At 29.8% G+C, this 16,157-nt stretch overlaps 3 protein-coding genes across 5 annotated transcripts; 2 read left to right on the plus strand and 1 right to left on the minus strand.

Moving 5' to 3' along the window:
• The first annotated feature begins 2,944 nt into the window (after nt 1-2,944).
• Aps (diphosphoinositol polyphosphate phosphohydrolase 1 Aps) lies at nt 2,945-5,216 on the plus strand. Its single transcript, XM_069114709.1, has 3 exons — nt 2,945-3,433; nt 3,564-3,719; nt 3,844-5,216. Exons 1-3 carry the CDS (start codon nt 3,335-3,337, stop codon nt 4,138-4,140), a joined length of 552 nt encoding a protein of 183 aa, XP_068970810.1. The 5' UTR covers nt 2,945-3,334; the 3' UTR covers nt 4,141-5,216.
• Nucleotides 5,217-5,849: 633 nt separating this feature from the next.
• Nucleotides 5,850-8,910, plus strand: l(2)09851 (WD repeat-containing protein 1 l(2)09851). Of its 2 annotated transcripts, none has more exons than XM_069114708.1 (4): nt 5,850-6,042; nt 7,201-7,719; nt 7,862-8,260; nt 8,387-8,910. In XM_069114708.1, the coding sequence occupies exons 2-4, from the start codon at nt 7,217-7,219 to the stop codon at nt 8,874-8,876; spliced, it is 1,392 nt and encodes a 463-aa protein (XP_068970809.1). In that variant the 5' UTR covers nt 5,850-6,042; nt 7,201-7,216; the 3' UTR covers nt 8,877-8,910. The 2 variants fall into 2 exon arrangements, with proteins under 2 accessions (XP_068970809.1, XP_068970806.1); XM_069114705.1 differs by lacking the exon at nt 5,850-6,042 and adding an exon at nt 6,854-6,970.
• Nucleotides 8,911-11,979: 3,069 nt separating this feature from the next.
• On the minus strand, nt 11,980-15,709 carry Pms2 (mismatch repair endonuclease PMS2). Of its 2 annotated transcripts, none has more exons than XM_069114417.1 (5): nt 15,369-15,709; nt 14,232-14,391; nt 12,887-14,136; nt 12,494-12,743; nt 11,980-12,339 (listed from the first exon to the last, which is right to left on the minus strand). In XM_069114417.1, exons 1-5 carry the CDS (start codon nt 15,453-15,455, stop codon nt 12,044-12,046), a joined length of 2,043 nt encoding a protein of 680 aa, XP_068970518.1. In that variant the 5' UTR covers nt 15,456-15,709; the 3' UTR covers nt 11,980-12,043. The 2 variants fall into 2 exon arrangements, with proteins under 2 accessions (XP_068970518.1, XP_068970517.1); XM_069114416.1 differs by having other exon boundaries at nt 11,980-12,369; nt 15,369-15,706.
• Nucleotides 15,710-16,157: the final 448 nt, after the last annotated feature.

Here is a 16,157-nt window from a genome sequence, read left to right on the forward strand (position 1 = left end):
TTTTACCATTGACTAAAAATAGGACGCTGTATACTCATCTGTGATTTTAACTACACAATATTAAGAAAGAAGTATATACATTCAATTTTATAATAATTTTCATAAATTTCATAACAATTTTACTGCTAGTATCTTGGTATAATGTTATTATTAATGTCAATATAAAAATCATTATGAATATACAATTGAAAGTGTAAAATTGCAGATTACATTATTACATTATTACATTATTTAGATGTAATATGTATTTACACGCAAAAATTTAATGTATATAATATTATAGCATATATAATAGATATCATTTATTGTGTAATATATTAGATATATCTGCAATATAAAGTGCAATAGATAAAATCAATATTGTTGAAATAACCTATTTGATAAAATAATTACCCAATGATTAAAATTTTGTGTTTGACTTAAATCTCAGCTCATTCAAAATTAATGTTTAAGAATTTTTATATATGAGTACATGCGTGTGATTTATCTTTTTTATATGTTAATAATATAATCAACTTTATCGACTATGCATATCATCATTTTGTGCAATGTTATTTCTTCTTCTGAAGAAGTCATTGAGTAATTATTTTGAGGATATTGCTACCTATTTTAAACAAATAAATACTTTACTTTTATATTAACAGAATTTAACTTATTTATTTAAACACTTCAACATTTTAACGAGAATCTAAACTTTATAATAAACTTAGACAAAATTTTCCTCTGTGCTCGCCACGTCTCCGAACTCTTACCTCTAACTGTTTATTAGCAAAAATTTATGCTGATAACAAATTAGAATAATTGAAATATGTATGCAGTGTGATAAAATAATACATAGATAGTGAAGTAAAGTAAGTAATGAAGGGAACTTCAAAAGTGTGCCATGCCAATTACAGGGCAAAGAAATTCCCTATCTTACCAACTAACGAAGAAACCTATTTTATTGAGATTTATCAATGGTACATGGAAGTAAATAGGTTCTTGTCTATGTTAGTGTGGAACCACTAAGATCCTATACCTTTATCTTTTCGTTCGAAATCTTTCGTTACTACTTCCATTACTATTTCCATTACGTTATCAATTCTTAGCGTTACCGTGTAGTGGTACACATTACAAAATGAATCATACATAATTCAATAAAATAATATAAACAAAAAATGTTGTGCGTATATTATTTCCTTATAAAACGAAAGAACTTTTGGGACAATCTATTATTAGTATATTTCGTAGTATATAAGATTTATAATAATCGTATCAGTATATTCTTCAGTACTGAATACAAAGTTTTAAATATAAGTTCTTATTAATAGTTAAATATTCTATTCACTTCTTAAATCCATTTCCTTTTGGCATTGAGCAAATAGAGACAAGTCGAAATTATAGATTCGGTGTACTCGTAAATTTGAGTTACAGGGAGGACCACTGCTCGTAACTCTTGAACGAAATCCATTCGTTAGTCATGAATCTGGGCCTTTGTTAGCTCCCTTTTTTGTTAAGTCAATTTCAGTAACAACTCGATGCCGAAGACGCGTCATGCTGGTCGTAAACATGAATTGCGGAAACTTGTTCGCGAACTATACGAATCCGCTATCATAAACCGCTATCCTCTGGGAATCGTAGAACCGCTCAGAGTAATAGGAGACACTCGTATCGTAACGCCTGTCATAGAGAAGATGGAATTCTTGATACGACCGGTGTATCAGAAATCCACACGGTAGCGTCTTCTCTAATTCCGCGGAAACTATAGCCGATCGGCGCACATCTCCTCATCCTCGAAGATTTTTACATAGACGACCCGACGTACGATGTACATATATATCTTAGACATCACAAAGCCATGCTTCGCGCCTATCACTAGGTACCCCGGTGTGTCTGAACTGTGAGATTCTTGGAGTCTTGGAAATAACGTCATATGCCAGAAATTTCTTGGTTGAAATTTTTGGTGCCTTGAACAATTTTTCGACCGCTTTTGCGAGTTTGTATCAGAAGAACATGATAACAAAGGAGGCAACACAACTTCACCTATTCTTGGAAGTGATATCATATTCAAAACTTTGGATTGTTTTTATCATTTCGTATCAGGAGAACATGACAGCGTAAAAGGTGGCAATTTTTCTGAATTTTTTATGGTTCACTTATTTTAATTTGTGAAAAAGACAAGGAAGGAAAGTGGGAGGTGGATAGAATTAAGGATAAATGATAAGATATTCGAATTCGCTTTAAAAAACCTATTTGTTGATTAAATTAAAAAAATTATACAATAATCTTTACAATTAAAGGCAATTTTATAGTGATTAACGTACTTAACCTTCTATTATATAAATATTAACAAATATAACTTAATTCTACCTTCAATAATGTATAATCCATGCTTATTTTTGACAATATAATTATTATACAAACATGTCTTTAAAACTACTATAGTCAGAACACATTAAAATTAAAAAACATTAAGAATATAATAGGTTCTACACGAAATTACGATTCAATTGTATCATAATACGATTGGAGTATAATTAAGGATATATTGCAAAAATATGGAATTCTATACTTCATGCACAAAATATCCTGTTCTGTACCTTATTTGTAATTTCATAGGGAAATTTAGATTCAATTCAAACCACTATTATGCTGAATTGATAACGTTGTATGATCTCAAAACGTGAGACACGAAAAAATAGAAAACAACAGAATGTTACATCTATTCTGTACCTCGTCGGTAGTAGGACTCACTACAATTTTTAAACTTATCACTCTAAATCGTAGAGGGCATAACAAAACGTATAATTTTTTACACGATCGGTATTTCAGTGACCACAGGTCACAGATGAAACATTACAAAGTCTCATAGAGTGTTAGATCTATCTTTTAGCTTTTGTAACACTTGACCGCTTGGCGCAGCACTTGTACCAGGAGAAAACTTAACTTACGGGCGTGAGCGTAAGCACTGTGTGCACTCTCATTTCCTCTGATCTGTCATATGCCTATGACACTATGACTATGATCATGTACTACACTGTAAACGTAGTCTAGATGGAGTTACTTGTGTAGTGAATACAGTAAGTTTTGAGGTTATAGCAAGTTTCAGTAAGGACAACATTGCTAGTATTATCGTAATATAGCATTATTTAGGTAAAGAATCGTCCTTTTATTCGGACGTAAAACAGACTTCTTAAATAAATTATGTGAGCAATTAGAGCTCGCTTATTAATTCTATGTCGATGATATGTCGGCTTCAAACAACGTTAAAACAATGCAGGTGTACAGATTGGCCTACCTGGCCGTCTGACAAATATGAATTTATGGCATAATTTCATAACTTTAATAATCGATCATGGTCAAGGAAAAACCAAACTCAATCCGTATTTACGATTCAGAAGGTTATAGACGTAGAGCTGCATGTATCTGCGTCAAAAACGATCTGGAAGATGAGGTAAGCCAGCAGATGGCAGTTGATATTATTCCCTTTATTAATAGAGTATATTTATTTTAATATCAGTTATATTTTATTTTTATTATATAAAATAAATAGAAATTACACTTTTATATAATTTATAATGTAGGTACTCTTGGTTACATCCAGTCGAAGACCTGATAGTTGGATAGTACCTGGTGGGGGTGTTGAACCAGAAGAAGAACCTGCAGTAACGGCATTAAGAGAAGTTCGAGAAGAGGCTGGTGTTTTAGGACATTTAGGCAGATGTCTTGGCATATTCGAGGTGCTAATGTGCTCGTATATAGAACACAATTACTTGCATAAATATAATGAAAACGCAACTAATGTATTCTAAGAATAGAGTTGCCCGAAGAAGTATGAATGGTCAAAATAACTTTTCTTTATAGAATGTGGAACATAAACATAGAACACAAGTATGGGTTATGCAGGTAACCGAAGAGCTGCCAGAATGGGAAGATTCACGTGCTATTGGTCGAAAGCGAAAGTGGTTCTCTATACCAGAGGCCTTGCTTCAGCTTGCTCAGCACAAGCCCGTCCAGCGTTCTTATATACACAGCCTCCACAATACTAATCCTCGACATAATCCCAATATTTCACCATCTCATCATTCACATACCACTGTAACATCTATTCAGCTAATGAATAATTCTAGTAACAATCCTCACCTTAACAAACACAGCTAATATTAAATACCATCCATTTGCGTGAATAATTGCTATCAAGCATTAGATATTTGTTGCTGCTCCTTTCCTTTCGTACAGTTACAGCAATTACTATATATAAAGTTGTATTTTATATGTAAAATGACACCATTTGTATATTCTCCTTTCCTTTTCTTTTTTCATTCTTCTCTGTTTGTTATTTGTAGTACAATTGCAGTGGATCTTGTTATTGTAACTACTAGTACTACTATTATACATTTACTACCATTATTACTATTACTACTACTACTATTGTCATTGATACTGCTATTCTACTATTAATACTACTATTATTACAAATACTATTATTATTATAATAATAGCAATCATTATTATTATTATTATTATTGTCTTTGCTATTATCGACGTTATACTTATTCACATAAATTAGTTAATAAACTGGTCCATAAAGGAGCAGTTTCTTCAATTTAGTTCTCATTTTTGTCATAATTTTGTGGGGAAAATAATGCTTATACTTCATATATAAATAAGCACATAATTTTCATACGTAAAGTGGATGGTGTTTTATGCAAAAGGAAAGAAATTCCACAATTAGAATATTTCTCTCATGTTGTTTAAATATATTCAAAGAATATTATAAATATCATAATGAAACATATCTGTATCTGAACAGTTTGTTTTGAAAAAGAGTTTTGTTGATATGTGATAAGAATAACAACTTAAATTTGTTTATATGACAATTATAACATTTTACATGCTATGGTCACTATACTAGTTTACAAACTGAATTGTTTCCAGAATTACACTAGGGATTGTTTAGAATATATGTTTAAAGAAAATAAAATTTTTCTCTATATAAATCATTAAAAAAGGCTAATATGAAAACTATTTGATGTAAAACGAAATATAAATACGTGGGTACACTACAAATTTTGTAGATTTTCTTTTGTGCAATTATGTATTTAAATTTTGTATAACTTTCTAAATGTCAGCAGTTAAATATTATAATTTCACAGTTATTGTCATTAATTTGCATTGTTGCAAATTGATTCGCACAAAAAGTTGTCAATAAACCACAGTAAAAAATATTGTAAAAATTTTAGTACATAGAATAGTTATTTTAATGAATATGTGTACATATTTGGTGGTACCGATACGAATATATAATCAGAGATTAGTCGGGAGATCATCAGAGCAATGTTAAAAAAGTCTGCCAAAAAATGAACACTAAAAATAAGAGCCTCTTGTGGCCAATAGCTGCACTATCGTCCCCGGTGGTTTTGGAGAAACGTGCTAATGCACGGCGCGAAGAGAAATCTGCTACAATGCAACGTGCAACTGTACGACTCAACTCGTACCTCGTACCGGTGAAAAATGAGAAGTCGCGCGTGTCGTAATTCGTAATCATGCACGTAACGTGACGTAACTATAAAGTGGTAGTGGGGATAATCCGGTAATGTGATATCATGTGCCATATGCATAAAAATAAGCAAATACTTGTATGTATTAAGTACACGTGAAAGACAAATACTAGATTTCTTATGCATAACCTTTTACTAGTACTAGGTATTAAATGATAGTAAATCCTAAGTAAATACCATTTCTAGTAAATACTTTATCTTTTACGCACACGGAACCGAGTATTTATTTGAAGAATCACTAGTAAAAGCTTTTACTTCTATGCATAACTTTTTACTAGTATCTGGTAGTAAATGATGGTAAATCTTAAGTAAATACTTCATCCTTTATGCACACGGAACCGAGTATTTCTTTGAAGAATCACTAGTAAAAGCTTTTACTTGCCTTTATACATATAATCCTATGTATCCAAAAAGGGGGAATTCTTACGGCAACGCATATAGAGGAGAAACGTACGCACAACAACGGAGCACTGCCAGAGTAAACATAGACAGCCAGTCTTAAGTATGTAGTACATACCATATACTAGGGCATTTATTGACATATTTTATAAATTACGTGCTTTCCATTGCTTTTATTTTCTAGTTAATTTATTATAAATCTATTATTCCATTTGTATCATGTATGCATTGCAATGAAATAACCGAAATAAAGTAAAATTTGTTATAATTATCTAATAAATATGTTAAATAGATATACTAATACTTATGTTCGCCACTTGTAGATAAATTCGTTTCCTATTTTTTTACAAAATTTAACGATTATTAATAAAAAACTAAATTTAAAGAAAAGTACATAGTTTCGCCGTGCTGATCTGAAGGAGGTTGATTATTTCAATAGTGTTTTCAGAGAGACTTTTGTATGATAATTATATTTATAAACTAGATATATGTACAAGGTAGAAAAAACATATTTAGAAAACAAGTTTAGAAAAAACATATTTAAAAACAAAAAAAATTTTTTTAATTATATTTTGTTTTCAATTGGTTCTATTGATGAATTTAAATAACTTTCATCTATCCGGTATATAAACATTTAGATGATTTTTTTCGAACGAAAATGTTATTACATTTGCTTTAAGTGAAAGATGATTATATAATATGTAAATAATACTACTATTAACGCCTTTTTTCAAACATTTACATTTTTTATTTCATATTTTTGTGAAATTGTAGAACCATTACGTCTTCTGAGATTTCGGTGATCTTTGTTATATAATATTATATATTATTATATATTGTATGTTATATATTTCTTATATATTATTATATATTATATAATATATTCTTTATTGATATAAATTCAAATCCATAAGCATCGGCGGCAACCGACGATTTCCCCACTCTCTATTACTCTTTAATATAACGTATAACCTATAAAGCGTTTCTCAGATATTGTTTCATCAACGTGCTCCGAATCTGTGTTATGAGAGGTAATTTATAGAATTTTTTATATTAACGATAAATTTGTTAACACTTATATTTTGTAACACACAAATTTTTTCAAATAATATGTTGAACTAACATATTATGTTAGAAATGTTAATATCAAAAAATATTCATTATATTTATATACATACCTATATAGCTTTATTGCATACTAAGGTTAGATTACTCGCATATGTATTTGATTATTTAAATTTTTCTTTATTTCTAATTATAGATGTATTTTTATTAAGATGACTATTTTTTATAAAGAAATTTCTAAAGAAATGGAGTATGAACAAATGAGTGAAGTTGATGAGGATATGGAAGAAAGTAGCAGTGATAGTAATGAAGAGGATTCTATTGCAAGTGATGAAGTAGAAAATAATAAATCTAAGATATATCTTCCTGGAAAGTCTTTAGAATGTGGAGAAGAACTTATTGTGGACAAGACAGCATATCGAATGTTACATCATGCCCAATCCGGAGCTCCGTGTCTTAGTTTTGATATTATTTTAGATGACTTGGGTAATAATAGAGAAGATTACCCATTGAATATATATCTTGTGGCTGGAACTCAAGCTGCCAAGACACATGTTAACAATCTCCTTGTTATGAAAATGAAAAATCTATGTGGTATAGAAGATAATTCTGATGATGAATCAGATGATGATGAATTACATAGCGAAAGTGATACGAATATACCAATTTTGTCTGTTGCACCAATGAAGCATCAAGGTTGTGTTAATAGAGTTAGGTAAATATATATTTTTATTGCCTTTTAATAACCATAATACCAGTTACCAACATAAAGTTACCAATAATGTAAATTTCCAATATGAATAATTAAAAAAAATAACATTTATTGGTTGTTAAAATGTGTTTATTTATTTCAATAGATATAAAAGAATTGGTAATAAAGCTCTGGCAGCAAGTTGGAGTGAATTAGGACGTGTACATATTTGGGATTTAGATAAACAATTAAATGCACTTGATAATGATGAATTGCTACGTGCATATAATAAGGAGTCTAAAAAAAATGATGGGAACATCAAACCATTATTTAGTTTTAAAGGACATCTTTCAGAAGGATATGGACTTGATTGGTGTCCAACACAAGTAGGCATGTTAGCTTCTGGTGATTGCAAGGGTAACATTCATATATGGCATTTTAGTAATTCTTCAACTTGGCATGTGGATCAACGACCTTATAATTCACATGCACCATACAGTGTTGAAGATATTCAGTGGTCACCTAATGAAAGACATGTACTTGCTTCATGTTCTGTTGATAAAAGGTATGATCTTAGTTAAATTTCTAATAACTTTCTATTAGGTTAATATACGTTTTATTATTTACTTTAATACCATAACTAATATCAAGTTTTTAATATACTTTTGTAATTATACTGTAACTTTTACAGTATCAAAATTTGGGATACAAGAGCAAGTCCACAATCTGCATGCATGTTAACAGCAGCTAGTACACATACTGCTGATGTTAATGTTATTTCATGGAATTGTAAAGAAAGTCAGTTTCTTGTATCTGGTGGTGATGATGGCTTGGTTTGTGTATGGGATTTGCGCCAGTTTGATGCTAATAATACAAAAGCATTAGCCATATTTAAGCAACACACTGCACCCGTTACAACAGTAGAATGGCACCCTCAAGAGGCTACTGTATTTGCTACTGGTGGAGCTGATGATCAAATTGCTCAGTGGGATTTATCAATAGAAGTCGAACAATCAGAAGAGATAGAAGACAGTGAATTAAAGGAACTTCCACCACAATTGTTATTTATACATCAAGGTCAAACTGATATAAAAGAATTGCATTGGCATCCTCAATGTCCTGGTACTGTAATATCAACGGCACATTCAGGATTTAATGTATTTCGTACAATTAGTGTATAATCTGTCCAATAAAAAGTCCAATGTTTATAAAATACTTTCTATCATTTTGAAATTTTTGTATCCTGTAATAACATGCTCATAAATACCTCCATTTTAGCTACAATGCAATAAAATTAGAAATGTATGGTGCCATTTAAAAAACATTGATGATTTCGAAATTCCGTAAAAATATGACACATAAGAAAATCTTTTCTCACTATTACATATATGTAAGCTTCCAAATAATTTAGTTTTTTCTCAATAGTTTTTTGACATAAAGACAAATAAGAAAGACATTCTTCCTGTTATCCTGTTTCTCGTGACTCATCCTGTATGTTACATATTTCAAAGTGGTTTCAAGTGTCAAAAATATCATTTTTTTGCATCATAAATAAATGAGAGATACAGTGACGAGCAAAAGTGTAAACACACTCCGCTGATTTTATGTAAAAGGCGATACTACGACTAATTTTTCAAGTGATCGGTAAAGATTAGGTAACAGTAACTACAAGCTACGTCTGATTAACGAAATGTAATAGTTCATTTTCATTAACATTAATAATGTACAGAATATTTTATAATAATTGTGTTTTGAAACAACGTAGTTTTGCACGTTTCGTCAGAAACGTTTATGATAGCATGTAAATGTCAGGGAAACGAAACTGTCAATAAGCACGGATTGTCCACTGTTTCGCAGTCAACTGTTCCACACCATTGCTAGATTACTTTTCAGTTTGATATGTTTAATCCAAGATGAAGCCACTTAGTGAAGATAAAAAGATGAGTATTATTTGTTTGTGTGATAAAGGTTTGCCGTTGCGGCATATTGCAGAGAAATGTGGTGTCAGTCATACGATAGTTGCAAGAATAAGAAAAAAGTATGTTAGTGCACCAATTTTTTCACAAAACGGTAGACCGCGACTTATTTCGGATAGAACAGCACGTGAAATTGCATACTGTATTCGGTCGGATAGTTACAAAACACCAAAAATTGCTGATCAGAAAATCGAAACAAGTGCTAGCGAATGGACCATTCGTCGCTCTTTAAAGAGAATTGGTTTACGAGCGAAGGAAAAAAAAAGTAAACCAACTTTTTTAAACAAAAATATTAAATTACGAAAACAATTTGTTGACACCTACAAAGAATGGACGACCGAAGATTGGAAAAGAGTTATATGGAGTGACGAAACAAAAATTAACAGATTCGAATCCGACGGAAGGTCATGGTATTGAACTTCATCCGAGAATAATGATCAACCAGGTGGTATAAAACAAACTATGAAGTTTGGAGGTGGATCAATTATGTGTTGGGGTTGCTTTACTTACAGAGGTGTTGGTCCCTTAGTTCGAATCGAAGGTATAATGCGAAAAGAGCATTATTTGACCATTCTACAAAGTAATTTACCTTCTGTAGTTAATTCTATTGGATATAATGAACGTGAAGTAGTATTTCAACAAGACGGGGATCCTAAGCATACTGCAAAAATAGTTAAAACCTGGCTAGAAAATCAAAATTTTTCTGTGATGAAGTGGCAAGCACAAAGTCCGGTTATGAATCCGATCGAAAATTTGTGGTCCATTTTGAAAAGAAGGCTGGCAAAATATAATAATCCACCTTCAGGTGTTCATGAATTATGGGAAAGAACACAACAGGAATGGTACAATATTGAACCACAAATAATTAAAAATTTAATTGACAGTATGCCTCGTAGATTAAAAGCATTAAAAAAAAGTAAAGGAAAGTGGACGAAATACCAGGTTGAAACCTTAATTCGATGAGTATAATTAAAATGCAAAACTGTAAACATGGTTTGAGATGTCCATTTTTGTAAAATGTTCTGTACATTATTAATGTTAATAAAAGTGAACTATTACATTTCGTTAATCAGACGCAGCTTGAGTTACTGTTACCTAATCTTTACCGATCACTTGAAAAATTAGTCGTATTATCGCCTTTTACATAAAATCAGCGGAGTGTGTTTACACTTTTGCTCGTCACTGTAAATATATTTCATATTATTAACTAATTGCCCGCACTTTCGCTCACAGTATTTGAATTTATATATATATATATTTATAATCCTCTGTTTGAACATTCTCTAGAAGCTGAAATTTCGAAAAACGCTTAAACACACGTTTGTTTATTTTTAATAAGGAGTTCATATGCCGAATTTCACGTCTTTGACTTTAGTGGACATAGAGATATGGTTATTCTTCAAAAAGAACTTTATCCCCTTTTTACCTTTTTGAGGTCCATATTTCCAAAAATCCTTTTTTATTCTATCATAAAAGAAGTATACTGTATGCAAATATCATGTTTCGTATAATATAATTCGTATAACGGATTGGGCTGGACATTGGTGACTAGAGTCACTTTTGCGTTATACATATATATATATATATATATATGTCGGAGATGTAGGGACAACGGGCCTTTCTTTTAGAATTTTGGGAAGATTCCCAATATTTTGGTCTAAACTATTCATTATAGCTGTACTTAAATAATAGAACTTAGAAGTAATTGTTGTGATACATCCTGTTTATGTTTGCCCAAGGTTTGTGACAGTGGGCTTGGGATCGAGGTGACACAACTAGTCGCCGAACGTAGCCACGGTCACGGGATGAACGTTTTACTTAACAGTAGAAGTACCAATATTGAGGGATACACGCTGTATTAACAAACAAGCCCCGGGGCAGGAGCTGAGATGGCTCTACGCGGGTCTGCCTAGTAACGGGGCCTGGAATTTTGTTGATAGCCCCGATCAATACGCAATTGACAAGTGTGATCGTGTCAGTCTTTTATTCTTATGATCACCTTGGAGAGTTTACACACAATGTCTGGTCAATCAGTCAGAAGGATACCGTGCGTCACGGCTAACGTCATTTTGAGTTTCAAAACATATTCAATTGTACAAAGAGTTATCCCGTTGACCGTGGATTCGTTTGAACCTAAGAACATTGTCTTTACTTTAAGAGTGTCTAATAATCACGTTAAATTGTTAAACCCTGTTAAATCAACACTTGTACATATAATTGAAAATATAAACCTTATTGAACGATAACAATGGTTTATCCTAATGATGATACGCAACACGCCCTTAGAACTAGCGTCAACCCGACAAACCCTATATATATATTATTTTATTTCATGTACACATACATATAATACATAGAATATAAAATATAATTTATTTATATATAAGATTCAATGATAACAGATGTCTTATTGTCGGTCTACCATGAGGGCAATTCCAAGGATTTTCCATTTCTGCCATTTGAGTAATTAATTTATGCATGTCATTGTTATTAAGAGCCGTACCTATCATAACTGCCTTGCGACAAGCTTTTGATGCTAGCATTTGTCTTACACGACTTGGACGAAATGTACTATTTTTTTGGTTTTCTATACCACCTTCTCTAATAAGAAAAATCAATTCTTCGATGTCATCTTGTCCAAATTGCCAATGACCACTTACTGGTATACCTGTGAGTTGCACACGATGACCAGATTCACCTAAACCAAAATATTTTGAACTATATTTATTTATATTTGAATAAATTAAAAATATATTATACATTCTTTCAAAAGTACTAATTACTTATGACAATTAAAACATTTTTTAATTTATTTTGTTCACCTTCAGAATCTATTTTAAAAAAAAAACCATTATCTTCAAACGTCTTTTGATGTTCAATTAATATTGTCTCATTAAGTGGAGAAATATTTAAAAATTTAGGAATAATTAATTTTTGGGTTCGTAATTGAGTTTCATTATTAAGCTTCTCAAAACGATATTTTTCATCGGTAGCATGTTGATCAATAATGAAAAGATCTTCTTTCAAACGTGTTATTATAAAACCAAGATTAAACTGACCTATAATTTCCATCTGTAAAATATTCTTTTTATAGAAACTGTATAAGAAAATAACTATTATGTTAAACTTATAAGATAATAAAATACAAAATAATACATGATGTGCTAAAAAATTAAAACTTATAGAATCCAATAATTCAGTAAAATATAAATAACCTCGAAAAAAGAATCTTTTGTTAATTGTTTTTTTAATTCATTTTCAGCATTTGAATTTTGATCCATCTGTGCCTTAAACTTGATCCTTGTACTTGAAATCACACATTTCGATAAAAGATTTTGTTTTTCTTGAAGTTGTTGTTTTATTGCCAGAATGCTAATTGTCATTTGTACGGTATCTAATATTTTTGTTTTATTTGTTATATTATTTTGTACATTATCATTATCATATTGAATAGTTTCATTTTTATTAATGTGTTGTATATTTTGTTTTTCTGTATATTCTACTTTTGATATTGTATTTAAATTGTGAAATCTTTTGATTGGTCGATCAGCATTTGTAGGTGAAATTGTTCTTTTTACACCAAAACTTAATTCTGGTACAGGATTTACAGTCAAATTTCCTTGTAATTTGTCCCATCTAGATGATAAATTATATTTTAAAGTTGCTAAAATTAAATTTTCTTGTGTACAGAAGATGATTCTCTTATTTGGAGTTACATTAATATCAGTTGAGTGTTTATTTAACTTCAAATTTAAAAAAATAAATGGATATTGTTTATTATTATATTTATGATAAATTTGATTTATTAATTTACTGACTTTTGTCAGATCACATGGTCGACCATTTACATAAAAAAATTGTCTATCAGGAGCAGAACGTCCAACATCATGATCACAGCTGCTAATGTAGCAATCCCATTCAAAATCCACAACTACATTACTTGATAAGTTATATTCTTGCAATGTTGCTTCATCAGGAGGTAACAGTTCAATTTTAATAAGTCCATTTGAAGATTTTTTGCCAAATATTAAATTAATATTGCTTAAAATATTACTGGGACTAACAGTATTGATTACAAGATTAGGGGATTTGTCCGATACACAATTGGAGCATGTTATTTTTGTATTAGTAGAAACTAAGCAATAGCTATATAGTACTTGAATAGCTCGAATATATTCCTTTTTAAGATTTCTTTGAAATTCTTTTGCTCTAACAGAAAGGCACTTAAATATATCTTTTATATGCACAGTAGTTCCTATTTCTCTTGCACATGGTTCCTTTTTTTGCAGCGCACCATTGTGATCAAATTGTAATTTAAAACCATGTTCGCTTGTAGAATGTCTTGTAACAATACTTAAGTCAGCTAAAGAACAAAGTGAACTAAGAGCTTCTCCTCGAAATCCAAACGTGCTCACTTCTGTTAAATCTGAGAATTCTCGAAGTTTAGAAGTATAATGCTTCAGTCCTGATTAAAGAAAAATGTATGTAAATATTACTTAACTATTTTGGAATTTCTCTTCTATGTTAAATATACACAGATATATGAATGCATATATGTACCTAATCCTTCAAAATCTTGTTCTAAAACACCACTTCCATTATCACTGACACTGATACATGTCTTTCCATAATCTTTCAATTTAATATCAATTAATGTAGCACCACTATCTAAACTATTTTCTACCAGTTCTTTGACAGCAGTTGCAAGATCAAATATTACCTAGTAAAATTTTTTATGTATACATATATACATATATATATTACCTAACTATTATTATATATCATATATATAAGAATATATATGAGAAGTAAATATGGGAATTGACAAAATTTATTAAGGCTTGCATGAAGCTATGAGAATTCTGTCTGGAGGACTAACATGGGCAATATTAAATCAAGCTAAAACTAAAGGAAACTTCAGGAAACAGATAAGACTAACAATTAAATTAGTAGAACTTGTCAAATCTGAAATACACTATACTATATTTCAATATATTATATTGTGATATGTATGCTGTATTATATCATATTACGTTAATCAATAATATATTATGTATCATGTTATATTTTGCTATATTGTATTATATTATGATTATATAAAATATAGACGTTTCTAACAGAGACTGTAGTAGCTTTTAAGCCTCATTATAATGAACAAATAATAATAATTATTAATACCATAGTTAAATAATGTAATTATTTAATAAACTTAAATCGATAATAAGTTATTACCTACTACTTAATAAGCAATAGATTTAAAAGCACAATTATACCACATAAAGAATATCTTATTTAATTTGAATCAAGTTGAATTACTTAAAAAGTATCAGTATTCTACAAAAACGTGATTAAAAAAAATTGTTCTTATACAATATAACCAAAATCATATATACTATGTCTGAAACATTTTTCAATATTATTTAAAAATTGGCATCATATTAAAATATTTAGCTGTTCATAGCTACGATACTCCATGCTCTATACTGACATTTTTATGATATAATTATAATTATAAAAGAAATATTATGTTATACTAATTAAGATACAGACGTGAAAGTAGGGTAACCTTATACATTTCAATAAATAACTAAGAATAATAGAACATACATTTATTTGCTAAAAAATAATTAATATTACATATTGAATATATAACGTTGATATATATAAAGGTTGAATATACTCGTAGGTTAACCTCACCTGGCCAGAACAAATTTGATGAATTGTTTGTTTACTTATAACATTAATCTTCTTCGATTTTTCCGACGATGATATTGGTTCATCCATCACCAATATATGTGAAGGTAAATGAAAACTCAATTAGTTATCTATTGTCTACGTTGTAGGAACATCTGCACCTACTTACATTGTAGCTGTAAAGTATTATAGAAAAGTCAATAATTTTATATTTTGACAATGTTTCAATATAAAAATTTTATTTTTTAAGTAAGAATTAACGTGTAATATTTTAAATATTTTAAATATTTTAAATTATTTTCAAATAACTTGTGTTTATAACATTCTCATATTTGATTGGATATGACGAAATGGAAATGTTAAGTAAAACTAACCACATTATATTATGGCGCGATATTTGATGTTTATCTTCTAATAATATAACAATCTTCTAATATACAAAAGTACGGATAACTTTGTAGTAAAATAATAATTGCTGCATAGAGAAAGAGATAAATTTGTTAAATCTCTACAATAGTAAGAAATAAAATTAAAATGAATTAATTACAATTTTGTTCTTCTCTACGAAGATATACATTTTATAATCAATTTCTTTATTATACAGCATAGATATCCCATTTACTTATCTAAGAATAAATAAAATTGCGAGTGGAATGTAACGCAATTAAATTATTGTAAGACTATTTAAATGTTATAAATTACTACCAAATACGTTACATTTTCCTAATATAATTACATAAAATATGTTTCGATTAGTGCCAAAATTACCTATGTGGAATGAGGAAAGTAGAA

The sequence above is a fragment of the Bombus flavifrons genome, chromosome 6, assembly GCF_040668555.2.
Source record: "Bombus flavifrons isolate JBK064 chromosome 6, iyBomFlav1_principal, whole genome shotgun sequence".
Classification (NCBI taxonomy): Eukaryota; Metazoa; Arthropoda; class Insecta; order Hymenoptera; family Apidae; genus Bombus; species Bombus flavifrons.